The following is a 27,232-nucleotide window of genomic DNA, read 5'->3' as shown; positions in this document are numbered from 1 at the left end:
TTGTTCTAAAATGTGCTTTTTCCTCAATGAACTTTAGTATCAGTCCAGGACTTCCACCTCCCTTTATAAAAACAAAACAATACACACACACATACACACATGCCACCCTCCAACCAGGTAAAAAAATCCCCGGCGATTAGTCTATAACAAATATTGACACAAGGGGAGAAAAAAGTATGTTGAAATGTATTAGAATTAACCTGTACAAAAAAAAAAAAATTAAAATATAACCTGAAACTGTTCAAGTTCAGAAAGTCTAGTCAAGTCCTTTTCTCTGGCCAGGAGTATGCTGTCATCAGAGGGCTCTGGATCACCAGCCAAGGAGGGGAAGGAAGGAAGAGAAGCAGCAGCAACAGTCCTTCACCAGACTAAGGGGCCCCGACACCACCACCCCTGCCACAGGGGCGGCCAAGAAGTGTGGAAGATCTTGGGAGAACAAGTGCTGGCAGACAGCCCCCGAGAGCAGCTGGGGCCTACACACCAAAACAAAGCTGAGCAGTCAGAGGCAGCAGGAAGAGTGGCCAGCAGAAGACACCAAGCTGAGAGAAACACTTCTGCCACCAGCAGACCCACAGCACCCTCTGTTTGTGCTCAGATACCAGAGGTTAGTCAGTCTAGCACTCCCAAATAACGAGAGATCCAAGCTGGGTTTAAGAGGCTGAAAACCCGAAGGTTTAGTAAACATCGCCCAGCATCACATCCCTCCACGGTTGAACTGGAGCTGCCAACAGGGATAAGGCAGGAGAGGGAAAACAAGCATGTGGGTACCTGGCTAGAGAGCGCCTGCACCATCATGGGGACTGTGGTACATGGGGCTAGAGAAGGAACGCCCCCTCCTTGCCCAGAGAGGAGCCTTCTCTGCAGTCATCCCTGTGGGCCGGTTAAAGCTGCCTTCGGCTTATGACCAGCCTGACAAAATGACATGGAGCAAAAGAAAACTGGCAGGGAGACAAGCCCATACAGAGACAAGAACCTCCTGGAGAGAAGTGGGCAGTGTCCACCCTGTTAGGATGGCATCCACGGAGCCCCTGAGTCTGAGGGAACAACAGGAATGAGGGAGTGGGCGGGGAAAGGAGTAATGGTTTTTCTGGAACGGTACCAATGGGTGGGGAGACGCTGGTGAGGGGATGGGCAGGTCTGGAACTCACTGTAGGTAGAGAAGGGAGGAAATAGGCCCTTGGTGTCCCCTCCCCACCTGACCCAGGCCTGGTGAGTGCCAGCTGCCCCAGCCGGTCCTAGTGGCGGCTGGAGACCAGACCTTTCACTTTGGACATCTTCTTGGTAGGCTGCCTCTGCTCAGCATGAGGGGGACACTCCCGCTCAGCAAGTTGCTGCTCCATTTCCTGAGCTGAAGAGGACGCAGTGGCTTTAAGTGTCTTCTTGATGTTGGTAACCTGGAGAGAGACAGAAGTGGATGTGAGCATCTGACATGTACAACAACTTGTTCTCAGTATAGTGAGGCAGAGAAGTAGCCAAAAATTGTCTGCAAGAAAATCTCCAATGATCTTCAGAAATCCAGGTGAGAAGAAACAAACATGGGCTGCTTAGGAAGGTAAACAGAAATGAGTCAGGCAAAAATGTGGGACCAGGCCTGGGGATGTATCTCAGTGGTGAAGCACTTGCCTAGTGTGTATAATGAGTTCCATCCCCACTACTACAGGAAGGGGGGGAATAAAGTGGAACCAATGCTTTCTTGTTTAAAACAAGTAGAAGTAAACCATCTAGCAAAGCAGTATGACCCAGAAGATAACAGAAATTAATGGTAAAAACACCCTTAGAAAAAGAAGGGCAAACCAGGCACAGTGGCGCATGCCTATAATCCCAGCAGCTCAGGAGGAGGACTGCAAGTTCAAAGGCAGCCTCAGCAACTTAGCATGGCCCTCAGCAACTTAGTGACACCCTGTCTCAAAATAAAAAATAAGTAAATAAAAGGGCTGGGGATATGGCTCATGGTTAAGTACCCCTAGGTTCAATCCCCAGCACAAAAAAGAGAAGAGCAATGGAATAATTCTATACTCAGCTAACTACAGGCAATGTATGAAACCAAATATTTCCACAAGTACCTTGGACTCCTCTTGAAAAAACAACTAGGGCATGAATTTCAACCAAATAATTGACAAAAGAAAATTAAGGAAAAGAACTGGCAAGTCTACTGTTTGCAACATACCTTTTTTCTGTTAACAAAGTAAGGGCTCAAAAATACCCAAGCAACATTTTTCCATGTCAACATATGTCCTCTTGAATATCTGTATACTATTGGGCTGTAAATGTTCTACCATTTAAAATTAGCTCCTTGTTTGTTTTCTGGTGTGGGGATAAATGGCCTTCTATATCTACTCTGCATACTTTGTGAACATCTGTGGAAGACATACTCCAGGACATGAGCTTTCTGGATGAAAGGGGTTCCACATTTTCCCAGAATCAGTATTGCTTATCTAAAATGCCCAGAGCCAGAAGTGTTTCAGGTTTCAGAGTTTGGCAGATTTTGGAATATTTGCATAGATTTTACCTATGCTCAAAAATTTCCAGATTTTGGAATGTTTCAGATTAAGGATGTTCAACCTGTACCTTCTGAAAAATGATGAAGCAATCCATGGAGCGTGTACTCCAGTGCAGTGCCTGTTTAAACGCCCATCCCCCAACACCAGTCCTGAAGGCTTTTACATTTTTGCTCTTCAGCTCATTGAAGGGAAGAAAACAGGGCTGGGGGTTATAGCTCAGTGGTAGAGCACTTGCCTAACAAGTGTGAGGTACTGGGTTTGATCCTCAGCATCTACAACTAAAAAACAAATTTAAAAAAAAAAAAAAAAAAAAAGGAAGAAAACATGAAGGAAAAGCAAGCAGAGAAGAAGGTGCTAGGCCAGAGTTCATTCAAATATAAGCCTTCTTTAAAAAAAAAAAAAAAAACCCACACATTAGAAGGAAAGAGAAGGATGCTGCAGAGTAAGTGTATCTTTCCTGTTTAATAGTTTCCATATTCTCTGAGAAGCAGTAATTTGGTTTTCTACAGGGCAAGAAGGGAGTAGGCAAATCAAAAATTCAAAACAGTCAGAATATCAGGAGCTTGAGTAAGAAACAGTCCAAATGCAAATACCAAATAATGGCTGTGAAAGTGAGAGTATTATTCAGTTCCAGAAGAGGAGCAATCATCTTCAGAGTCAACCAAACTCCACGGTAGGTGGGTATTTGTTGTCACTGTCATTTTGTGAAGTGGAAACAACCAAACCCCAAACTGCTGTTACTCACCATCATCTGAACCTTTCTGCCAGGAGAGTTACACAGGACTGTGGGCTGGGACAGGTAATACGGAACAAGGTCTAGGTCAAGTTTGGGTGTATCAGCTGTTCTGCCAGGCTGAACCCCCAACTCAGTAGCCCTCCCTCCCTTGGGCTCCCTGCCATTTCGGTGTCTCTGCTTCAGCAGTTACTGGTGGAGCTGGTGAGTGAAAGCATGGGGCAAGCAGGCATACCTCTCTTTCTTAAGAGAAAGATTTGTTAATGCCAGTTTAACTTCTAGGACTATTTTGATGGCCTTGAAGGAGAGATTTAAAAATATGATTTCTCAGGTATCACTGTTTTATAAAATAACATTCCAATGCTTCCGTAGTTTGATATGCTTTCTAAACATTAGGAGGAATATTAAAATCTTAAGAGGTAATGCATGAATTAAATTTGTTTATTTGCATGCCAGTCACCTCTGACTTCCACAATGTGAGAAGGTCCTGCAATGACAGTACCTGAGGGTTTATTTTGAGGTTTCCTCAAAAGCTAACAAAATTTTAATCAAGCAAGACAATAGTTTTCTATGTTGATTAAGATGTCTTGAGATTTACTGATAGTCTATTAACCCCTACATGAGTTAAAAAAAAAAGTAATCAATTTCCAAATAATGGTTATTTTCAATTACTTTGTACCTGTGTTTCTGTAGCATAAAGTCACTTCAAGTCTATCAAAAATTAATTAGTGCCAGGCTTTGTGGTACACACCTATAAATCCCAGAAACTTGGGAGGTTGAGGCAGGAGGATTCTAAGTTCTAGGCCAGCCTGAACAACTTGACAAGACCCTGCCTCAAAAGAAAACTTGTGGGCTCAGTGGTAGAGCATTCCTGGGTTCAATTCCCAGCTCCAGGAAAAGAAAAAAAAAAAAAAAAAGGTAAAAAGAAAAAGAATATTAACTAGTATCTCTCTTTTCTGAGTGGTCTCAGGGGACCTGAGCTAGCTCTGGACTATCTGGAGTATCTACAGCTCAGCTGAGCAGTCAGCCCCTGACCTGCCAGCCAGGAGCAAACCTTGTCTGGGCATATTCATTCCCTGAAGCAAGGTTCCCTTGTTGACCTCTGGGACTGCCCCCAGTGTTCTGCTATTTTACTCTTTAAGCTGTACATAGACTTGTTCTTGTCAAAGTTTACTACTTCCAGTGTCATGTCCTCACATAGGAACCCACAGATTCTCACTGCAGCTCCAGAGGAGCCTGCACACAGCCCATTCTCCTGACTACACCAGCACCCCTCAGGAGGGTGACACAGCCATTCCATCACAGGCAGCTCAATTTTATTGATTCAAGATCCTGTCAAAACCTTTTGAGCAAGAAACAGAACCAGAGCCACTCTCCCCTTCATTCCAATGCCTGCTTACCTTCAAGCAGCTTTCACTTATGGTTCGTACCCACTTGATAAGCTGCTATCCTGGGTGCTTAGTGACCCTGGAATGCAAGGGACTTGACCCAGGAGAAAACTTGGTTCTTTCTTTAGTTTTAAATACCACTCAACCACTCAAGATCTGGTACCTTCTTTCCCTGCTCCTCAACACAGACCCTTCACTCCAGCTATATTCACTGTCCCTCCCCACCACAACAACACTCAGAAGCACTCATTTTATCTCTGCCTTTCAGGACCCTGCAGCCTGGGCAAAACGCCTCCTTAGCTAATCTCCTTACCTGCCTGGAGAGTCAAGTGCCTCTTCCATACAACCTTTCCTGACCACTTCAACCCACACTGACCTGTCTGGAGTTTCCAAGCTGCTTTTGCCTGGCAGTGCTCTCACTCCATCGCCTCCTCTAGCACTGGGTCTCCATGTCTCATGCATACACCTCTCCCTGTACCAACAGGATTACCAACAAATCTAAGTCCTCCACAGTAGTTATCACACAGAAGCAAAATGTAAACACTCAGGGAAAGAAAAGAGGGCTTCTTGGGCAAGCATCTCTTATGTGCAAGAAACAAGGCCTGAGAACTCCACAAAGACAACCTCAGGAGGGGAAGTGCTGTGGCCCCCACACTGGGTGCTAGTGTGACAGATGCCCTGCTTGGACATCAGCTGTAGTGTTGGCAATTTTTTTTCCCCCCAAAAAAGTCTTGTGCATGCCAGGCAAGCACTTTGCCAGTCCTACCATTGGCATTTTAAACATACAGAACTCACAAAAAGGACTGCTAAGGCCAATCACAGACGCTCAGGGTTAAAAGGAATATTAGAGCCAGGTGTAGTGGCACACACCTATCATCCCAGAGGCTTGGGAGGCTGAGGCAGAAGGACTGCAAGTTCAAAGCCAGCCTAAGCAACTTATTGAGACCCTGTCTCAAAATAAAATAAAAAGGCTTGGGATGTAGCTCAGTGGTAAGAATTTTGCCTAGTACATGCAATGTCCTGTGTTCAATCCCCAGTACCACAAAAATGAAGAAGTAGTCAATTAATTTCTGCCAGGAGCTGGGCAGGCTTAAGCACAGAGCTCCTTCCAGAACTCCAGACTGGCCCTGCAGGTAGGTGCACCAGTTACATCTGTTTCAACCTCTTAGACTTTGAAATGTCTAATTCCTCTTCCATACAGCCCCATTCAATTGATGACAAATAGCCTCAGACTTGTCTTCTTTGGTCTAAATCTGACCCGACTCCTCCTGATTTTCCTCTTGGAGGAGCCTGGCTTACAGGCCACCCCACCCCACGTACCCACAGATGACCTAGAGTTTGTCGAGCTCTTCAAAACATGGACTTCAGAAATTTCCCAGTTAAGACACCTGCTGGCAAAAACAAAAACAAAACAAAAAAAAAAAAACAAATGCAGCCTGGCTCTATTACAGACCTTAAATATTCAGGCAAATGGAGAGAGAAGAGCTTTCTGGGGCAGGAAAACTTCCTTCAGCTGTGGGGCAAAGCAAAAGCAGACAATAGGAAATAGAACCTACAGTTGGAAAATTGCTATAAAGAAAAGGAGCAGCAGGAGCTGGGTGCAGTAACACACACCTGTAACCCCAGTGGCTCAGAAGACCGAGGCAGGAGAAACACAAAGACAAGACTAGCATAAGCAAATTAGTGAGGCCCTAAGAAACTTAGTGAGACCCTGTCTCAAAATTAAAAATATAAAGGGCTGGGAACATGGCTCAATGACAAAGCACTCCTAGGTTCAAACTCCAGTGCCAAAATTTAAAAAAAAGGGGAAGCAGGAGATGGGAGACAGCCTATCCAGTAGGTACCCAAGACATACTGTCAGTGCCACTATACCAGTCAGAAAGCTCAAGATTTGTCACTGACTTAGCTCCTGAGGGATTTTCAACATAACTGAAAATAGAGCCTTCTTTAGCTTTATTACCTATATGAATTGAACACAGCCTATTTTGTAAATGTATAACTACAGCTATATATTAACATTCCACAGAACATCAGACATGGGCACATTCAATATAAAGAAAAATCTCTTCTAAAATCAAATGAGAGTTGCTTTGTGAACTTCCTTCCCCTCCAGAGCACTTTCTCAGAAACAATGAACTAGCTCATAATGTTACTGTTCTGTACCCCCAGACTTGCTGAAATTACAACTAAATACGTTATTTCTATAAAGAGCTAAAAGGAAAGAATATTTCTTTTTATAATTTTGTAATAGGGCTATCTTCATTCAGAGGGAAGGTTTTCTGGAAGGTCCAACTCACCAGAAGAAAGCTATTGTGAGATTTTGGGGAAAAACATTAAGTTTTGCCCTTTGAGAACAGCAGGACTTTAAGGACCAATAAAGAAAAGATCACCTGTGCTGTGATTGTAGCTCAGTATAAGAACGCTTGCCTAGCATTTGTGAGGCACTGGGTTCGATTCTCAGCACCACATACAAATAAACTAAAAAAAGGTCCATCAACAACTAAAACAATATTTAAAAAAAAAAAAAAAAGATTACCCATCCAGTTAAGAAAATGGCTATAAATGGCCAAGGGTAACTGAAGTACAAAAATAAGCAGAATATAACAGAACTACCTTTGTTTTCTGAAGATCTGTTTTCTTTTCAACTCTGAGTGTTTGGTAAGCACCTTCCATGTGTCTCAAGCAGGGGATGATCAGCACCTACTCTGGGCTTCAGACCATGAACTAACTGAACCGAAAATAACCAGCCTCTGCGATTCACTCTCTTTTTTCCTATCCATCTGTTCCAAGTTTTCTAGAAGATTATTAAGTCAACAGATCATTTTAAATAGTGGTGGAGGTGGGCTTGGTCTTCTCAGATCTCTCTCAAACCTAAGTCTTTAGCGCCACCTAGTGGGCACCAGGCTTTACCAGCAGAGGTAGTTGTATTTTCCAAAAATGGGCTACCATGACAAACTTGTTCACTTTTTTTTTTCTTTAAATAACCATGATTTGAAGAGTATACACTGTTGAGTAAGAACAGAGCATGGTTCACATTGGCCCAGTGTCTACAACAACTCCATGTACACTTGCTTTTTTTTTTTTTCCAGAAAAAGGAAAAAGATTTATTACTTTGCTAGCAAAGAAGAAACACAGGGACTCCTGTCCCAGAGGCTATGATTCTCACACCAGCTTTTCTTCCTTCTGATGCCAGTCACTGAAAGTAACCTTGAACAGTTCAAAATCCTAAAACTAGCATCATTCGTCTTTGTCAATGACCACAATGATGTCTCTTCCCTACTCACTTTTCACCACCTGCCACAATCAGCAACAGTCCAGCACAGACAGGCAACCCGTGTCCCCTGCTAGGTTACAGGAGGTAGGTTTTACCTAGGCTTCCCTAGGAAGAGGTCTCCAAACCTTGTTTTCCTCAGAAATTGATTTACAAGGAAAAATAAAAAGAAAGGAAAGTGGTTAGCCTGTCCTAAGTTGCTTACATCTCAATCCTAGATCAGACAGGAGGTCATATATTCAAGAGGATGGTTGCCCAGCTTACTAAAGAAGTAGCAGGCTTAATTTCCTAATTGACTTTGCCTTTGCTAATGTTAAATTAGAAGTAATTTATCCTTCCTGGCTAGAAGTAGGATTTAAAAAGTACCATGAACTGAACATCCAAAGTGTATACACATGGGGAGGAGGGTATTTGAAATAAATTAGCACTAGTTCATGAAAGGCCTACTTCAGCAGTCCACTGACACACATATATAGAATACCAGAAGCATTCAGTTCAAAATCTGAGTACCTATTGTGGGTGAAGCAGAGAACAAGAGCCGGTTTTATGGAGATAAATAAGCACAGGTTTTCTTTTTAAGGTGTAGAAAACTCTCCAAATTCACAAACCCCTCGGTGAAAAGCATGTCTACTCATTTTTTATGTTCCTGAAACACCTGGAATTCTGAGCCCCACTATTAAAACACCTGATTTTTAAAACTCATTCAATACCATTGACATTTCAAGCCCCAGCCACACTAAAAAAGGACTTTAATTGCTAAAAGAAACCAATACTTTTAATCTTAAGGGCTCCGTGCATCATACTGTAGGCACACAAATGCACAGAACACAAAAGTGAGAGCCTGCATCCATGCAAGAGATTCCAAGTGTCCTAGACAATAAGGAGGCATCACTAAAATCCCACTCACATCCTCTGTGTTTTCCTTTCATGCACAGAATTTTTCGCTTTTCTAGTATAAAACATCATGAAATTAAAAATGTTTGTAATATATGTATATAGTTGAGAGAAGAATAACACAAACACTCTGCACCTGCCATGCCACTTAGGCAGGACATTACCAGGCCTTGAAGCCCGTACCTCCTCCACAGCTGACAACCACCATCCTTTTAGCTTTCTTCTCCCCAGTGCTGGCTCTTTAACAGGTCCTTATGCATGCTTCTAACAAAAAAAAAAATTTTTTTTTTTGGGGGGGGGGGTTATAGATGGACACAATACCTTTACTTTATTTACTGATTTTTATGTGGTGCTAAGGATAGAACCCAGTGCTTCACACCCTCCAGGGAAGCACTGAGCTACAACACCAGCCTCCTTCTAACCATTTTTAAGATCCATTCCCAAATGTGTTTTCTTCTGCTCTATAGTTGCAAACACATGTATACCAGAGAATTACAACCTTCTCTGTAATCCAAGTCTACACACCCTCTACTGACCAAGAATCAGAAGATAAAGAGGATCAAGAGCAGGAGCTGTGTCCCACTATGTTTTCCTATGTTCCAGCAACAAAAACAATGCCTAATTGGGGGGACTGCTTGTTTTAGCCACACCAAGGCTCACACAACAAAAACAAAAACACTACAAAGAACAGCCAGGTTACACCCTGGAGAAGAGCAAACATTCTCTTGCTTACCTCTGCCTCCACCTGCTGCTGAGTCCGGTGGTGGTTCTCTTTGTACTGGTTGGCTCTCAGAACCTGTTGTTCAATGCCCAGCAGAACTGCTTCACAGCCATCACACCTGTAACAGAGAAAACCAGCCCCAAGCTGCAAGAAGGCCCAGAACTCTCCCCTAGCCTCAGGAACCTCTTTCCCAATAAGTCTCCCTAGCACCTTGTAGGACTTCCTTTAACCTCCTCTGCCCTTGCCCCAGATTGTCCAAATAGGAAAGATGGTGATAAATATGGTGGCTTGTGTGTACTTTCTTGGAATACAGCTCTCATATCCAACTTCTGTAGACCATGGGAAATGTCTACATTACAGACTGTGGACTAAAGAAGGTGAGCAAGACTTGATAGGTTACACTAATCACTCTCAACAGGAGAAAAAAAAAAAAAAAATCCCCAAAAGCATCCTATTTGGGAGATTACCCCTTTCCTCAGAAGCTGAAGTGCCTTTCTAACTGCCATACCCCTCCTATTGCTCATTGTTATTTTCTCCACTTTCTGTGTTTTGAAATTTAAAAAAAAAAAAAAAAATTTTTTTGAAAGCATAGCACAATAAATATTCATATCCCCTCCATTTAAGATTCGATATTGAGCCAGACGCAGTGGCACACACCTGTAATTCCAGTGCCTTGAGAGGCTGAGGCAGGAACATCATGAGTTCAAAGCCAGCCTCGGCAAAGGGAGGCATTAAGCAACTCAGTGAGACCCAGTCTCTAAATAAAATACAAAATAAGGCTGGGGATGTGACTCAGTAGTTGAGTGCCGCTGAGTTCAATCCCTGGTACAAAAAATAAAATAAAATAAAATAAAATTCAATATTGTAAACATTTTGCCATTTTTGTGGGACCTCTCAATGTAGCAATTCTGTTCTAAATTGAATGTCAAACCTCAACAGAAGTTCTAAGAATCTTTCCTGGTGAACACTCTGGGCTAGGAGTCAAGGTACCACATCTTGGCCCAACATACTAGGGGCTTAAAACAGGAAACCAGGCCCTGGTTGTGAAAACCATACCAGCCATGTCAAAACTGGACTGGAACGGACAACTTTAGTAGGATCAGAAATCTAGATTTTGTTTGCTAGACCATTTTTTTGTGCTGTGGACATTTTATAAGTTTATTCTGATTTAGAAGTTTAACAATCTTTGAAAGCTCTTGCTTTTGTCATATGCTGCACAGGGAAGAAGTTTGGGGCCACACTTGGGACAGAACATAATGTGAGGAGTGGGAAGCACATGCCTGAGGTTTAAGAGTAGTGTCAATGAGGGAAACTTGAGGGGCATTAGACTTCAGGGATCAAAGGTGGGCCATTCATCCCTGAAAAGACTCCAGGGGATAAAATAGAGATCATTGGTTTTAAGGAAAACAATTTGCCTGTCCCTCTGCATGAAGCCTGCCTGCTTACATTCTCCCCTCACCTCAAATTCTACTCTACTCCTGGCCCTCCTTCAAAGCTCACTAAAACTTCTCTTAAGTCTACCTAGCTTTATAAGCCCTAAATCATTTAAATAACTCCACAACAAATCCTTGTAGAATGTGTGACAGCTCTTGCAAATATCACATTTCATTGAGAATATACAAATGTCCCAATTCTTTTTATATATCAGGATATAGTTATCAAATATTCTGCATGAGGCTGTGTTCCAAATTAGAACAACCCATTACTTATCCCTTACAGTGTTTCACAAACACCAGCCCAATGTTACTGACACTGAACAAAGGTTTCTTATCCAAAAAAAGAAAAAAAAAAAAAATCTTACAAAAAACTTCCTGAGCTTGGCCAAACTTTGAATCTACATCTGCAAAGTGCAGGACTGGCATCACAATAACTAGGATGTGAAGTTCTACCTGCTAGGTCTGGATATTTTAGAGCCCACTGTTAAACAACCCTCGGCTGCATTTAAGGCAAGAACAATCTTACAAGTGAAATGAGTGAAATGATTCCTGTTGCCACATATTTGTAATCACAAATCTAGCTCCACTATCTGGTTCACCCCAAGCCCTCAGCTGACTCCTGGTGATGATCACATTTTTGCATGTAGACGCACAAAGGACAAGCTAGCTATCCCCCTTCTCATTTCAGCTTTACCATTCATGCAAGGTCTTGACAATATTATTGATATCCTTCTTGCGGATGTCACGGCCAATGCAGAAATCCACCTCTAGCAGCTGATTTCGCTGGTCCAGCTTGCCCTGGATGATGTCAGTGTAGACAGCCTCTATGATGAGGTCTTCTAATTCTCGGAGATTCCTCATTTCCAGATCCTTCAGCAGTACAGAGTAGGGAATACACTGTGGATAAGGCCATGTGATAGTTATAAAAAACCATCTGGCAAGCATTAATGAAAATGTGGGCATTACCCACATAGACAACAGCCAATTTTGGGCTCAGGTGATGCAGGTCAGTGATAATCATTCATGTCTAAAGCAACAAAAGTAGATGAATGAATCACAGGACCTGTGACAAGACCCTATGTCATCCAAGAAGGTGCCCTCTTTATTCTTTACATCCTAGACTTCACCCAGACTTCAGTTTTCACACCCTGGAGCACAGGGTGTGAAAGATGCCTTTCAGAGAAAAAGGAAACAGTGTGTGCCACGCTGCCACCTTCCAGAAGCTTGCATATTTTGCATACAATGCCAGATTATCATAAACCTCCAAGAGATCCCAGGCCCTGGAGAGAACTGGCTGCTTGCCCAGCAAAGTGCTATAGCAAAAAAAATGTGCAGGCCATCACTTATTCCTACAGGTGGCCAGTGAAGACAGCCAGCAAAGATGGCACCTTAAGGTCTGTATCTGTTTTCTCAGATTTTTGCAACCAATGCAAATCCCCAACAAATCCTTTATTGGATTGTACCAATATACTGCATGCAAGGTCTTGACAATATATAAATATCCAGTTTTCTGCAAATCCTGCCACATTACTACAATTTGGAAATAAAATACAGAAATCAAATTTGTAGATACAAAGAAAAGAAAGATGCACACACACACACAAAAAAAAAAAATACAGCAAACACATCTAGAAGGGCGCTCCATGGCTAAGGGCATGCTATCCAGGGGTGATGGCTGGGCTTACAATAATAGGCTGCAGAAAGAAGAAAAGTCATCCTACCCTTAAACACTCGAGAAGTCCATGTGCAGGACTAGAAAAAGGTCAGGTCTTCATTTCCCAAAGTTGGACCCACTGGGCTGGTGATATAGTTCAGTGATAGAGCGCAAGCCTAGTGTGCACAAGGCCCTGAGTTCAATCCTCTGCACCACCAAAAGGGATGGGGGGAGGGGGAGAGCCTTCTACTTAAAATGAGTTTCAGAAATTTGTGAATAGATCAGGTAAAATAATTTCAGCAACTGAAACAGCAGCCCAAGAACACATACATATCTCAAGTGCAATCAAAAATCAAACTTTTTCAAAAGCATATCCCCACAAAAACTTAGGAGGCTAGGCAAAGAATCCAAGTCAACTATAAATTAACTGAGTCTGGACTGTCTTTATTAATGGCTGGGAGCAGCTGGCTGCAAGGCTTCTTCTAAATCCACTGGAGCACAGAGCTCCAAAGTATGATGGAGTGAAATCTTACAGAAGGATAGAATGTAAAATTAGCATAAGAGGCAAAAATTCCAATTAGAATAATAACCTTGAAAATAATAATAATAAAAAAGGCTGGGGGTATGGCTCAGTGGTAGAGCATTTGCAAAATATGGGCAAGACCATAGGTTTAATCCCCAACACGGGGGGGGGGCAGGGGGAATCCAATATACCAAGATCTTCCTCCAACATGGGTATAGTTCACTGTGCACTGAACAACAGAAGAAGTTGTTAACTTGCTGCAAGATACCCTGCTATTTGAAAAATATGTATCTTTCAACAGCAGTCTCCCTTTAACATGCCAAAATGCTCAGTTCACGTGAGGACCCATGGCATGCCAGAATAAGACCTGGTGATTCAGCCCCTGCAGGACATGTTTTTCCTGAACACAGGAATGAGGAGTAACTGTTTATGCCACCCTGTCACCTTTTCCTCTTTGCCAAGTAAATTTTATGTATTTAGGATACAACTCTACTGTGAGTAGGTGGGAGTTCCCTCATTGATGCCAATGAGACACCTGACTCCGGATATGGAGGAAGGCAGGGAAGGAGCTGGGACTGTACCTTCATTCTTGACGCCAAGCTCACGATGGTAAGATGTTTCAGCTTGTTCTGCTGAGCTGTACTCAGTTCTGGCAGGCTCTCCTTGTTGGCTGCTCAGTCCCACCCACCACAAAAACCAAGACACAAAATAAAATTAGGATATTTTATGGAATAAGCTCATCAACTCCCCACCAAATGTACTACTATATCACTGTCATGCCTCTGCATTTATTCACTGGGCAAGCATTCTATAAGCACCTCCCATCTCCTCTGAAAGATAACATGCTTCCAAAAAAGGAAAGACCAGTCTCTACACACAAGGAGTTTAGTGTCCTAAAAAGCCAGGCACGAACAAACAAAATCTTCTTAAGTGGAATTATCTTAATGGAATACTGTCTGTGCTCCTTGTGACACTCATTTTAAGTTCAACATATCTTCACTGAGCATCTGTTCTATGAAAGGTGCTGTCTTAAGAGAAATCAAGGATGAATAAGATGGGCTTTGTCAAGGCTGCTGCACCACACAACTTCAGGAGCTCCAAACACCTACTGCTGTGCAACTTTTTGGCCCTGGACTTATCCTCAGTCTTATAATTCAATGTTTCACTAGCTACAAATGCAAAGCAGAGCTACCAGAAGAAGGATACAAACTTCCAAGAGAAAAGGGGAGAGGGAGGAATAGACAAAAAGAGGGGGAGAAGGGATAGAGAAGGAGGAGAGAGGGGGGAGAAGGGGACAGTGAAAACAATCTCATCTGGGAGGTATAGAAGAGAAAGAAAGGCAGGCTTCATGGAAGAGATGGAGTTTGAGATGAGCCTTGAGAGATAAGCAAAACTTTAGTAATAGTAAGATTCACAGCAGCAATGGGGGAGGGCAGTAGCTGCAGATGACATACAGCACATACACATACAGCACACACACACACACAGGCACACAAGCAAACATCCAGTTATCACAACAAACCCAAAACGGATTCCAAATGTCCTCAATCCCTTTACATAATTCTGGATTCCAAAGAGCTGAACCCAAACTGATTGCCTTTTTCTTAAGCAGGGTGCTGAAATTCATGTGGTGGCAGTTCCTGTCCTGAGGACAGGACTGAACTGAGGCTGGCTTTTATCTCACTTGTTATGAATATTTACTTATTTTGTTGCAAAATTATGGATATGTTCAACTATAGATGCTGCCCACATCCTTCTTAGAATGTTACATGAAAAGGCAAACACACATTACCTTTTCAAAGTCCACCAAATTCTAAACTGTTAAAACATCTAGCCTCAAGAAGTGCAAGTAAGGGATCATGGACTTGTATTGTTACTCTCATTTTACAACTAAGAAAACTGAGGCACATAAGATTACTTAATTTGCTGGAGAGCACACAACTAGCAGAAGTAGAGTTAGAATATAGGCAGTCTGCTTCCAGAGTCTACAATGCTGCCTCCTTAGTAAGTGAGGACAGAAACAGGACACATTCACTGGAACAAAAGAGATTAGAAAAATGTGGTGTACCAAGAAGTGGCAAACTGTTCAGTCTGACAGCAGCACAGAATAAGGAGAAATGACCAATGAGAAAGGAGGGAAAGTGGAGGATAAAGTAGAAAACAGCTGAGTGTCAGTCTACTTTCATGTGAAAAAAAGCAAGCAAAAAAGAGAAGAAGAGAGGAAGAATGAGAGGGTGCGAGGGGGGGGAGAGAGAGAGAGGGGAAGAGGAAGGAAGAAAAAGGAAAGGAAATCCAGGAAAAAAAAAAAAAGTGGTTTGGGTATAAGACAAGTTAGCATTTGGATATGCAAGTCCCTTATTCCTGAAACTTAAGATTCTAATTTAAAATGACTCAAATGGGGTGGGGATGTATCTTTGTGGTAGAATAGGAGATTGTGAGATGTTAAAATTGAGTAAATCCAGGTACAGTGGTGCACATCTACAATTCCAGCAACTCAGGAGCCTGAGGCAGGAAAATTGCATGTTTCAGGCCAATCTGGGCAACTTGGACAATTTAGAGACAATTTAGAGAGACCCTGTCTCAAAATAAAAAAAAAGGGGCGGGGGTGGGAATTAATTCAATGATAAAGCATCCTTGGGTTCAATCCCCAGTACCAATAAATAAATAAAGTACAAACTTTAAAAATATAAAGACTTGTGAAGCAAATGAAGTTAAAATATGAAATTATATATATAATCTAATTACACCGATGAATAGAACATTCAAGCATAATGGGAAACAAGTCCAGCACTAAAAAGCTACCAGTACTTTACTGGAGGTACAACTATAAGTAACTTTTAAAATCTATTTTTTCAAACATTCTTCAATATAGTATGTTATTTTGATAACATTTAAAACAATGAAATATTTTACAAGTGGGTATTCTGACACTTTATCACATACCAAGTGCCCTATGAACACTATCTCAAGAATCTCACCTGGAAGATAAACAAGGGCTTTGTTTATGGATGTTCATACACACAGCCCCTAGTTTACCTGATGGAAAATAAAAAGTGAGAAGGAAAATCCCTTTTGTGAGGTCACCTGCAGTAACATGATAACAGCCCTATCAAGAATTCTCCCATAAACACAAGCAACATTTTATCTAGAACCTCTATCATCCTCCAAATGGAGCGACATAGTTAAGTCTTTTGAAGGATCTTAATCAACTCACCTATATAATCTGGGTATGTTCCATAGGCAAACAGGTTCAGCAACTGCAAATAAGCAGCATTTGCTCCTTCTGCAAGCTGAGGAGGAAAAACAAATTTTACCACAGACCAAGCTATCTACCAATCACTAGAGTGCTTGAACAGAGGTGGGTGACTATGTGCCAAAGATGCCACAGCTGTTTATTCTGTACTGTTTGATACGGTGGCCCCTGGGGTCCCTTCCAACTCTTGATTCTTTGGGGAAAAAAAATAAATAAGATTATTAAAATCCCAAATTCAATCTCTCTTCCTTAGGATGACATTTTATTCTATACCTAGCATGTCCCAGTAGCTGCTTCTAACAGACAGACACAGACACACAGACACACACACACACAGCATTAAGCACTGGAAGCAGTTCAACTTTTCTCAGGTCTCCTTTTGCATTAAAACAAAGACTGGGGGCTGGGGTTGTGGCTTGGTGGTAGACTGCTTGCCTAGCACACGTGAGGCACTGGGTTCAATCCCCAGCACAACATAAAAATGAACAAATAAAATATACAACTTAAAAAAAAAAAAAAAAAGACTGGGCCAGGTGTGGTAGTGCATGCCTATAATCCCAGCAATTTCAGAGGCTGAGGCAAGAAGATTTGAGTTCAAAGCCAGCCTGAGCAACTTAGCAAGGCCCTGAGCAACTTAGTGAGACCCTATCTCAAAATAAAACATAAAAAGGGCTGGGAATGTAGCTCAGGGGGTAAGCACCTCCAGGTTCAATCTCCAGTATCAAAACAAAGACAGTCCTGTCCACACAACAGTTCAGGAGGTTGAGAATCACTATCAACCCAACTGAACACAACTTAGGATCCAACTTTCAGGACCATATATGGACTATTCACCCTGGGAAAGAGTGGCATAGCATAAAGTGTGAAAGAAAAGCCAGACTAGGACAGGAAACCAGGATATCAGGCTTCCCCAAATAAAAATTTTCATTAAAATTACTTAGTCTTCACTGAAGACACTGTAGAAAAACAGAAGAACTACTACTCTGCCTGGAACTGCTCTGCTGTCAATTACCTTAACTGGATGCTTCTTTTACTACAATCAAGCACCTGTTACTCTTCCAATTTACCAAACTCAGTAATATCTAAACGGTAATAACAATACTACTACTATTCAATTTTAGCCATTTAAAAGAAAGTTCCAAAAGATTAAAAATTAAAAAAAAAACGGTTCCAAGAACCATAATTTCAGACCACTGAAAGGCAGCTAGCTTATTCCCAGCTCACAAATGGAAAAACGCAAACTGTGGAGATAAAGGTGATCCGCTAAGCATAAGAGTAAGAACTCTACCACTCTCTACCTCAGCCTACCTTCTAAGGTATTACAAACCTCTATAGGTCCCTGAATCAGTGTTGGAAGAGACCTGTAAAGACCACCAAATCTATTCCCCTTTTCAGAGAGACAGTTAAAACACTATCTGGAACAGACTATTTTCTCGAAAACAGATAAGGCCATAAGGTCTTGCCAGCTTTAATTTCCATGTATTTCCTCTTCACCAATCTTGCACAGTTTCAGAATCAACTGCTTGGCATTTTCATTCAGGCTTTTCATGAATCTAAAGGTCATGTCTTCTGTTGAAAAGTAAACCCAGTTCTCTCAAATCTTCCCAAAATATTAATTTTCCATCTCTGGTAAACTAAATATTCACTGAAAGTCTACTGTGTGTCAGTCTATGTATTCCACTCCAATAAAGTTATGGTGAGCACAAGTCTTTCTTATTCCCACAGAGCTTACAGCAAACAAGACTAACATTAAATAAAAATTTACAGTTAAAAAATACAGTGGCAGGGCTAGGGTTGTGGCTCAGTGGTAGAGCGCTCACCTAGCATGCACGAAGCACTGGGTTCGATCCTCAGCACCACATAAATATAAAATAAAGATATTGTGTCTACCTAAAACTAAAAAATAAATAAAAAATACAGTGGCTCTCTAGTCCCATTTCTGGCCAGCAGAAGAAGGGGAGACATATGCAGAATGGTCATAAGGAACCTCTCTACCTCCTGACCAAGAATTAGAAGTAGACATACAGCACCAAGCCCAATACCCTTAAGGCCCACTGCTGTGGTTACAATTGGCTATGGACACAGACCCAGCAGCTAATGGCAAAGGTGTCATGATGCTCATGAAGGTAATGATCCATCCAGCAAAAGTCAGCCACTTAGAGGGAAAACATACAGTTTTCCTACATACAGAACACCACCACCACCAAGAATACAAAGGCTACTCTCAGAAGCATCCAGCACATGATCTGCAAGAAGTACCACACCGGGCTGGGGATGTGGCTCAAGCGGTAGCGCGCTCGCCTGGCATGCGTGCGGCCCGGGTTCGATCCTCAGCACCACATACAAACAAAGATGTTGTGTCCACCGAAAACTAAAATAAATAAATATTGAAAAAAAAAAAAAACGAAGTACCACACCTGGATCTGCCCATAGTGGCCATCCTTTAGTCGGCGCCATTCTGTACCACCAGAAACCCAGGATGGCAAAGAGAAAGCGGACCTGCCACCAACACATCAAAGCTTCTGAGAGCTCCCTTCCAAAGCAAAAACATGCTTGCACATCTCTAAATAAAATATAAAATAGGGCTGGGGATGTGGCTCAGTAGTTAAGTGCCCCTGAATCCAAATAAAAACACAAGTGCCTAAAGTAGTGTAAGTTGCTTTCCATCTCTTTGTTCCACTTGGTCACTCTTAAAATATCTCATTTTTTAAAATTTAATATTATTTAAATTTAATATTTAAAATTTAAAATTAATATTTTAAAATATCACATTGACCAAAAAGAATACAACAATCAAACAAATCAACAAAGCAAAATGGAATACTTTCTTGCTTTATTTTTCTTAACTTTTTAACACATCCATTTTAACACAACCTGGACCTTTTCCACAGGAACAACACTTTCCTATTCATGCCCATCTCATGTTCAACACAGCAATAATTTTCTGCTATTATGTCCCTGACCAATCTTCCTTTTCTATATTGTGCTGGAGGATTTTTGTTCCTCAGAATGCCTGAAACTATCCCTATTAAACATCATACCACACTTATAGCACCATTTTGACTTTTTTGCTATCTTTCAGATAACTAGTAACCCAATCTAATTTTGCCCAAGGGACTAATATTGAATAAAAAAACCCAAGACATCATCCTTGATCTTTTCCTCTGCCTCACCAACTCCTATCACTCCTTAAATAGTACCCTAGAGGTACACAATACTTCAACAATGAAATTCCTTGGAAACCTAGAGAAGTCACAGAAAAGGCTTAGAGAAAAAAAACAGACCAATTATTTGGAAACTGCTCTTACCTCCTGCACATTGGCCAACTCCAGCAGCTCTCCAAAGACATACACTCCAGGAGCTTCCAACACCTGGCTTATGAGAGCAGTGAGGGCTGAGCCACTGGTACCTTTGGCTAATAAAATAAACTGTTCCAGAAGGTTACTTGAGGGTTTCTGTTCACCTGCCATTCTCTGACCTTGAGATCTGTCCAAAAGAAAGGTATGTCAGTCATTCTTCCTTCTCCTTTCCAAAGTCTGTATTTATTTAAAGCTGGACCAGACGCCAGAATAATTTTAGTGTTCATAAAGATAAAACAGCTACCTAGTCCAGATACAATGACCACTTTTTGAGATGGGTAGGGTTCAACCTGAAGTTAAGAGGATTTTGTCCTAACAATTTTGAGGTTTGAAACACACTTTGTCTAAATCACTTCCCCATATGTCCCTCTCCCAGAGGCATCCCTTATAGGCTCTTAAAGAGCAGGATGTGGTGGTGCACTCCTATAATCCCAGAGGCTCGGGAGGCTGAGACAGGAAGTCAAAGCCAGCTTCAGCAAAGTGAGGTGCTAAGCAACTCAGTGAGACCCTGTCTCTAAATAAAATACAAAATAGGACTGAGGATGTGGCTCAGTAGTCAAGTGCCCTGGGTTAAATACCCACTCCCCACCAAAAAAAGATTACCAGCCTAAAGAAACCCAGGAGTTTCTCCATACTTGTTTTATATCTACCTCATTTACAAATTCTGATTCAGAGACAAAGGATATTGCCCATAAACAGAGGCAACTCATTTCAGCTTCCTATGTGTTATCAGAATCTCATCTACAAAAACAAGATAAAACAGCTGACAAGAACCATATTTCATTTAATTTAAAAAGTAATTTAAGGTTTGAGGATGTAGCCCAGTGGTAGAGTGTATGCTTCACATGCATAAGGCCCTGGGTTCCACACCTAGCAAAACACACACACACACACGTTATTTAAGCATTAAGAAAGGAGAAAAAGCATTGTAAAAGATAAGCAACAATATATTCAAACTTAGAAAATACTGTGTAAGTCCACAGGGTAAATTCCTCTATTGATATGAGACATTTTAATAAACATAACTCAATATCTGTATAAAACCTCAATAATAACAGGATTTGGGAAAACAATGTGGATATTGTATTGCCATCCCTAAGACATCAGGTACAGGAAGGCCCCTCAATTTTGTAATCTAATTACATGTTGAGTGTATGTTGACACACAACATACCTACTTGAGTCCCACATAAGCAGAGATTTGTCCTCCATAAATGATGCAAATCGGGGAGTATGACAAAATGAAGGAAAAGAGTTTTGTATAGTAAAATAAAGAAAAATTTACAAAAGCATAACCTGGTTAACAACAACAACAAAAAAAGGAACACTTTTACAATGTTGGTGGAAATCAGTATGGAGGTACCTCAAAAGACTAGGAATGGAATCACCATATGACCCAGCTATACCATTTCTCAATATTTACCCTAAAGAATTAAAAGTCAGCATAACTACAGTAACACATGCTGACCCGGTTTATAGCAGCACAATTCCAAACTATGGAACCAGCCTAGTTGTCCATCAATGGATAAACGGATAAAAAAAGTATATACACACAATGGAGTTTTACTCAGTCATAAAAAATGAAATTATGTCATTTGCAGGAAAACGGATGGAACCTGAGATTATGGTAAGTGAAAAAAGCCAACATCAGAAAGTCAAAACTGTATATGTTTTCCCTCTAAGTGGAAGCAAGAAAGGAAAAAGAAAGGGTGGAGGGGTGTCAAAAAAAATCCAAAGTAGATCAGAAGAGAAAAGGGACAAGGGGGAAGGAGGAGGAGAGGGAAAGGGTAAATACCGGGGAACCACAATGACCAAATTATATTGTTTGCATGTACAAACAGGGCACAATAAAACCCACCACTATGTACAACTATAATGTACCAATAAAAAATACGGAAAAAATTTAAAAAATAGTTTGGTACAAGAAAAACTTAAGTTTTGTGGAGTCAGGCATACAAAGCTACAATCCTTTCACACTATTATGTTGCCTCACTTAGCATTACCTAAAAAGGTCCTGCCAGAAAAAGAGAAGTGTTAAGAAATGAGTTCTGAGGAGACAAGAGGAAACGGAGGAAGGGGTGAGATGGCGGAGAAGAGTAGAGGAAGGTAGGTGATGGTGGTAAGGAAACGAGAGGAAAATTGTCCTTCCACGTGGACACGTGTAAAGAGACAGGTGGGTATCTAAGCAAAGAGTAAATGGAAGCAGCTGGGGTGGAAAGGAGGTAGGGAAATGGGGAGAAACTTCGGTGCATGCAAAAGATCTCAGCCTGAAGCGCACAGTGTGTGAGGGAGAGTTTAAGAAGACGGTGATAATCGTTTTCTTCTGGAGTCAAAGGCCCCCTAGGACGCTAGGGACCCAGCGGAGGTGAATTCCCAACAGCGGAGGGCGCTATTTTGATGAACCGGAGAGGGGCAAAGGGGTGGCCTTTGGGGGGATAGGGCAGCGAAGATATCCACAACGAGGAAGCTGAGGGCGCAAGCTAGGGTGGTCCTCAGGGTGGCAGCTTGCTTCAGGCAGGGCCGCTGGCGTGGAGTGAGGAGCCGCGGGGCGCGCTCCTGGGGCGGGGGCGGGGCGGCGGCGTCCTCTGGCAGAGGCCGCCAAGCCGGAGGTCTAGACGAGCCTGGAGCGTCGGCCCCGGCGCGGCCTGCCCTTTCACCGGCCCCTACCTGTCCCTGCCGCCTCTGGGTCCTCTTCGCTGCTGGCTCGGCCTCCCGGCGCCTGACCGCAGGTTGTCAAGCCTCCATGATCAGTCCGGCGTCCGGCGTTTTTCTATCTCCGCCGACCCGTCGACCGTGCGGTTCCCCCGGAAGCCTCCCACCGCTGCACTCAAGTTCCGCCCACACAAGGTTCCCCGCGCTGAGTTCACCGCCTCTGATCTTCAGTTGGGGCACGGCGAGAGAAGTGGGTCCTGGATGGGCTGCAGCCCGGGAACCGCGAGGGGAGGCGAGTGGAGAGGGGCTCCAGGAGAAGAATGCGGCCTAGGTGATACGGGGACCCAAACCATAGCCGCCGCCATCACCATCCTGGACCCGAAACTCATCCCTTTGGCTGAGCTTTACCCCAGGAGCTCCCTGTGGCAATTGCAGCTACCCCTAGGAACAGTGAAACATTAAGCCTAAAAACAACTACCATTTATTGAGCATTTTTTTCCCAGGTGCTTTATATGTATTACCTTGTTGAATTCTCATAACATCATGACCTGTAATCATTTCATTTTTCAGGTAAGCTAAAGTCTAAAAGTCCAAGTGCCAAGCCTACTTTGGAATCCGGACTGTCTGAGCCAGAGACCATGTTCTTGATCTCTATTCAGAATAAAATAAGCAGGAGATGGCTGCAGCCAACAACAATAGTTCTAAAACTCAAATGTCATTCGTGGCATTGCATTTTTGTCAACCGACTCCCCTAAGAAGATGGCTAAGAAATGCCACATAACTGAACGCTTGAACTAATTTTATTTCAATATTTTTAAGTTGTTGATAGACGTTTATTTATTCATAAATATGTGGTGCTGAGATTTGAACCCAGTACTTCACACATGCTAGTCAAGTGCACTACGGCTGAGCCCCAGCCCCAGCCCTCGAACTGATTTTTTTTTTTTTTTAAGATTACATGACACAGATCTTCAGGTCTCAAAGTCGAGGAAAAGAGCCCCATTTACTTACTGTGCATTATAGTGCAGAAATCAGAACAATGCTATAGAGTCTAGCCCCAACCAATTCATTCATTTACTCAAAAAAATTAGTGCCTATTATGTTCTAGAAGGTTACATAAAGTTAAAACAAGGTTCTTGTACTCAAAAAGCTCCAATGTATTAAGTGCTACGAGATGAATATGATATAACTTTGGAGGCACGAAATAGATTTGGAAAGGAAAAACAATCATTTTCCAGGCAAAAAAAAAAAAAAAAAGCAGAAGAGGGTAGTGACCATAATCACAGAGACATGCACTGTGCAGCATACACTGATGCAGAAAAAGAACCAAGAGTGGCTGGAACCCAGGTTTCAGGTGCGGGAAATGAGGAGCACAAAGCTGGAGCCCAGTCATCAAGGGTCTTGGAATTCACATGCCAGTACTATACACAGTAAAAGTCTAAATACAGCAAAGTTCCTACTTGGAGATCTCACAGCCCCCTGGGGGAACAAATATGACTCACCTCACTGTGGCCTGGGGAAGGGTGATTAAGGATGGGCATCTGGAGGAGATGAGGCTTGAGTTAAGTCAGGAAAAATGAATAAGCAAATCAGAAAGGACAAGTCAAGGGGTTTTTAGTTTATCTTAAGTGCACTGAATAACCATTTAAGTTTCTAAAGCTGAAAATAAGAAGAACAGTCAGTTTAGAATGGTTGTACTAGGTAGAACAGGAACTAACTATGTGAAAAGAACTGGAAGCAGATGACTTATTTCAGATATGAGACTATAAGATCTTAAACAAAGGTAGTAGCAGTTGGAGATGAAAAAGGAGACGTTGTTGGAGACATTTAGACTATAATATCTATGAGACTTGGTGACCAGTTGAATGCAGGGAGAGGGAAGGAGGATACCCAGGATTCTGGCCCAGGAAGCCAAAGCTGTCTGACAGTGATGTTAAAACACAGCAACGAAGGATGAGGGGCAAGTTTAAGGGTGAGAAAGACAACTGAGTTCAATTTGAGCTTATAAATATTCTGGCAATCCCTCTGCTTCTTCCAGAATAATGTCCATACTCCAGGGCTCAGTTTAAGTCCTTTGCAGTATGCCTTCCTTCTAATATTCCAGCTTTGCCTCACCCCACTCCCTTCACAGGCCTCTCCACTCCAGGACTTCCAATGCCCATCATGAATTCAAACAGGCCTGTGCCCAGGCTTGCTTTAGAGAAAGCTTTTTTTTTTTTTTTTTTGCCATATTCTTCTCTCACATTTGCCTGTAAAAATCCTATTAACCCCACAGCCAAAGCTTTCTTAAATTCAATGCAAAAAGTGTTATATAAACACTAAACTACTACACTTCATTGTAATTAAGAATTTCTGTTTCAAAAGACACCAGTAAGAGTGAAAAAACATGCCTCAGCAACTCAGCAAGGCCTTAAGCAACTCAGTGAGACCCTGTCTCTAAATAAGATACAAAAAAAGGCTGGGGATGTGGCTCAGTGGTTAAGTGCCCCTGAGTTCAGTCCCCCTTACCAAAAAAATTAAGAAGTAAAAGTGGGCAAAATACTTGAACAGTCACTTCACAAAAGAGGACATTCAAATTGGCAATAAGCATTCTGACACAGATGCTCAGTGTCAGAAAAATGTAAATAAATACTTTGATGAAATGCCATATTTAGCCAAAATTGCTAACATAAAGACTGACAACAGACACCCTGTGTCAGCAAGGATAAGAGGCAACTAGAACTCTCTTATATTGCTGGACAAGGCACTTTGGAAAACTGGCAATATCTCTGTTGCTGATCACATACATACTCTACAAGACAGCGACTTCTTCCCTAGAAATGTGTGCTTATGTCCACAAGAAGAAACAAAGGTTCATATAAGAATGTAGCTTTGGGGCTGGGGTTGTGGCTCAGTGGTAGCGTGCTTGCCCAGCATGTGTGAGGCACTGGGTTCGATTCTCAGCACCACATAAAAATAAATAAAAATAAAGTTCCATTGACAAATAAAAGAAATATGTTTTTTTAAAAAGTATTTTTAAAAAAATAATGTAGCTTTGTTAATAACAGCCAAAAAATGATAGCAACCCAGATGACTATCAACAGATCAAATAAACTGTGATCATATGGCATCTACTAAGCAAATGAAAACAAATTAAAAAAAGGTATATATACCAAGGATGAATCTCATAAAAAACATCAATGAACAAGAAAAGCCAGATATATAATGTACACACCGTATAAGTGAAATTCAAGTACAGACAAAATTACCTATGGTAATAAAGCCAGAAAAGTGGTTATTTCCAGATGTGTGAATGTAGTACAGATTGAGAAGGGGCACAGTGAATGCTGGAAACATTCTCTATCTTGATTTGGGTGATGGCAATATGGGTGTATACATATGTGAAAAGTCTTTCTCTACTGTTTTATCTCATTGACAAAAGCATTTAAGGATAAATTTTTTAATGTAGGAAAAAATCCATCCTTCAAGTTCAAATGCCACTTCCTCCATAAAGTTTGTCAGTGGTTATAAATCTCTCCAGCAGGACCTCTGTGGCATTCTGATGTTATTTCTTTTATGCATCATAATCCAACTTGAATCTCAATGGAGTCTCCTTATTTCCCTAAATCAATGGTTATCTTCCTAGTGACAGTGATCATGACTTTCACCTTTTACCCACTCAGTGCCTGACAAATGACAGAGCTGAAAACATGTTTGTTGAATTATATGGAAGAAAAAATTGAATGTGTGCTCAGATGGGTGAGAAGAGGAAAGAAAGAGGAAGACAAACCTAGGAAAGGACAGAGGAGATCTCCAAGGAAATTGTGGCTTAAATCAATTCTACCTACCTCCTGAAATCATGTTAAACATCTTCATTGAGTGACAAAGAAAGAACAAGTCAAAACATGAAATCCTACCTAGACTCAAGATAAACAAATATCACACTTCCTCACTTGCAGTAAATTTACTAAATAAATGCTTACCTAATTTCTGGGTGTTTCAATCCTGGATGAAGGTTGATTTCCTGTTCATCAAGAATAACAATCACATTGTCATACTGCTGAAAATATCACCTTCCTAGTGGAACCCACACTCCGGGGTCAGCAGGCTTAGAACTGAATTCTAATTCTGTCCTAACTTGCTAGAACTGTGGCCAACATCTCCCCTCTCTGGGCCTCAACTTCCTCATGAGTAAAAACAACAGGGATTGGATTAGCACATTCTTTAGTGCCCCTTCCCGTACTGATATCCCGAATATACACAATCGGTAGATTTCCCAGTTCAAAGAAGGAATAAACCAGAAAACCCTGCGAAACACTTAAAAGACGCCCCAAACAAACGAAGACGATTTGAGGAAATCATTTTGTTCCACAACCTTTCATGGTTTAATCAGTTTTTGTTTGTTGTTTGCAACCTTACCATGATTTGCAGAAGACTTCTGAGTTGAATATAAACAGAAGTTAATTCTCTGTGGGTTGTCATCTTCTTGTGAGAATGAAGTGGGTCTTCTCGTCTGTTTTAAGTCTGGGATTCAGAAGCCACCATCCCCGCCTGCGAGATTCCGAATTTGCGCACACTGCGCGGCACATCAGAGTCTAAGTTAGAAGAGCGAGGCGCGCGGCATGCTGGGATTTGTAGTATCTGGCCTCTCGGCGGTGCGCCGGGATCTGTGGTCCCCAGGCGCGCCCTGGAATGCTGGGAAATGTAGTTTCCAATACTTCGCACTGGGCAACCTGCCGTCGTCTCAGACCGCTAGTATGCCAACCAGCGAGAGCAGGTCCCTGGAGTCTGCAGATCTCACGCCAACCCTCCGCTGGGGCAAACTCTAGGCAACAACATCGAATGAAATTTTTGTCCTACGGGACTTCT

At 41.9% G+C, this 27,232-nt stretch overlaps 1 protein-coding gene across 7 annotated transcripts; it reads right to left on the bottom strand.

Moving 5' to 3' along the window:
* Positions 1-27,214, bottom strand: Cops7b (COP9 signalosome subunit 7B). Of its 7 annotated transcripts, XM_015481541.2 has the most exons (9): positions 26,783-27,214; positions 26,347-26,387; positions 23,887-23,925; positions 19,683-19,860; positions 16,336-16,411; positions 13,703-13,791; positions 11,639-11,841; positions 9,521-9,626; positions 1-1,394 (listed from the first exon to the last, which is right to left on the bottom strand). In XM_015481541.2, the coding sequence occupies exons 1-9, from the start codon at positions 26,843-26,845 to the stop codon at positions 1,236-1,238; spliced, it is 954 nt and encodes a 317-aa protein (XP_015337027.1). In that variant the 5' UTR covers positions 26,846-27,214; the 3' UTR covers positions 1-1,235. The 7 variants fall into 7 exon arrangements, with proteins under 7 accessions (XP_015337027.1, XP_015337028.1, XP_015337031.1 ...); XM_015481542.2 differs by lacking the exon at positions 23,887-23,925; XM_015481545.2 differs by lacking the exons at positions 23,887-23,925; positions 26,347-26,387.
* Positions 27,215-27,232: the final 18 nt, after the last annotated feature.

Source organism: Marmota marmota, unplaced genomic scaffold, assembly GCF_001458135.2.
Source record: "Marmota marmota marmota unplaced genomic scaffold, marMar, whole genome shotgun sequence".
NCBI lineage: Eukaryota > Metazoa > Chordata > Mammalia > Rodentia > Sciuridae > Marmota > Marmota marmota.
The sequence above is the reverse complement of the archived record's forward strand: the minus strand, read 5'-3'. Positions and strand labels throughout refer to the sequence as shown.

What these genes read in the sequence shown, in the direction of transcription:
- Cops7b (XM_015481541.2), bottom strand. Translation starts at nt 26,845, where the DNA reads ATGACAACCCACAGAGAATTAACTTCTGTTTATATTCAACTCAGAAGT. An exon ending in CTTCCCCAGGCCACAGTGAG is followed by an intron (nt 19,861 to 23,886) that starts GTGAGTCATATT and finishes TCTTTTGGACAG; the next exon opens with ATCTCAAGGTCAGAGAATGG. An exon ending in AGCAGCAGGTGGAGGCAGAG is followed by an intron (nt 1,395 to 9,520) that starts GTAAGCAAGAGA and finishes GTCTCTCTCCAG; the next exon opens with GTTACCAACATCAAGAAGAC.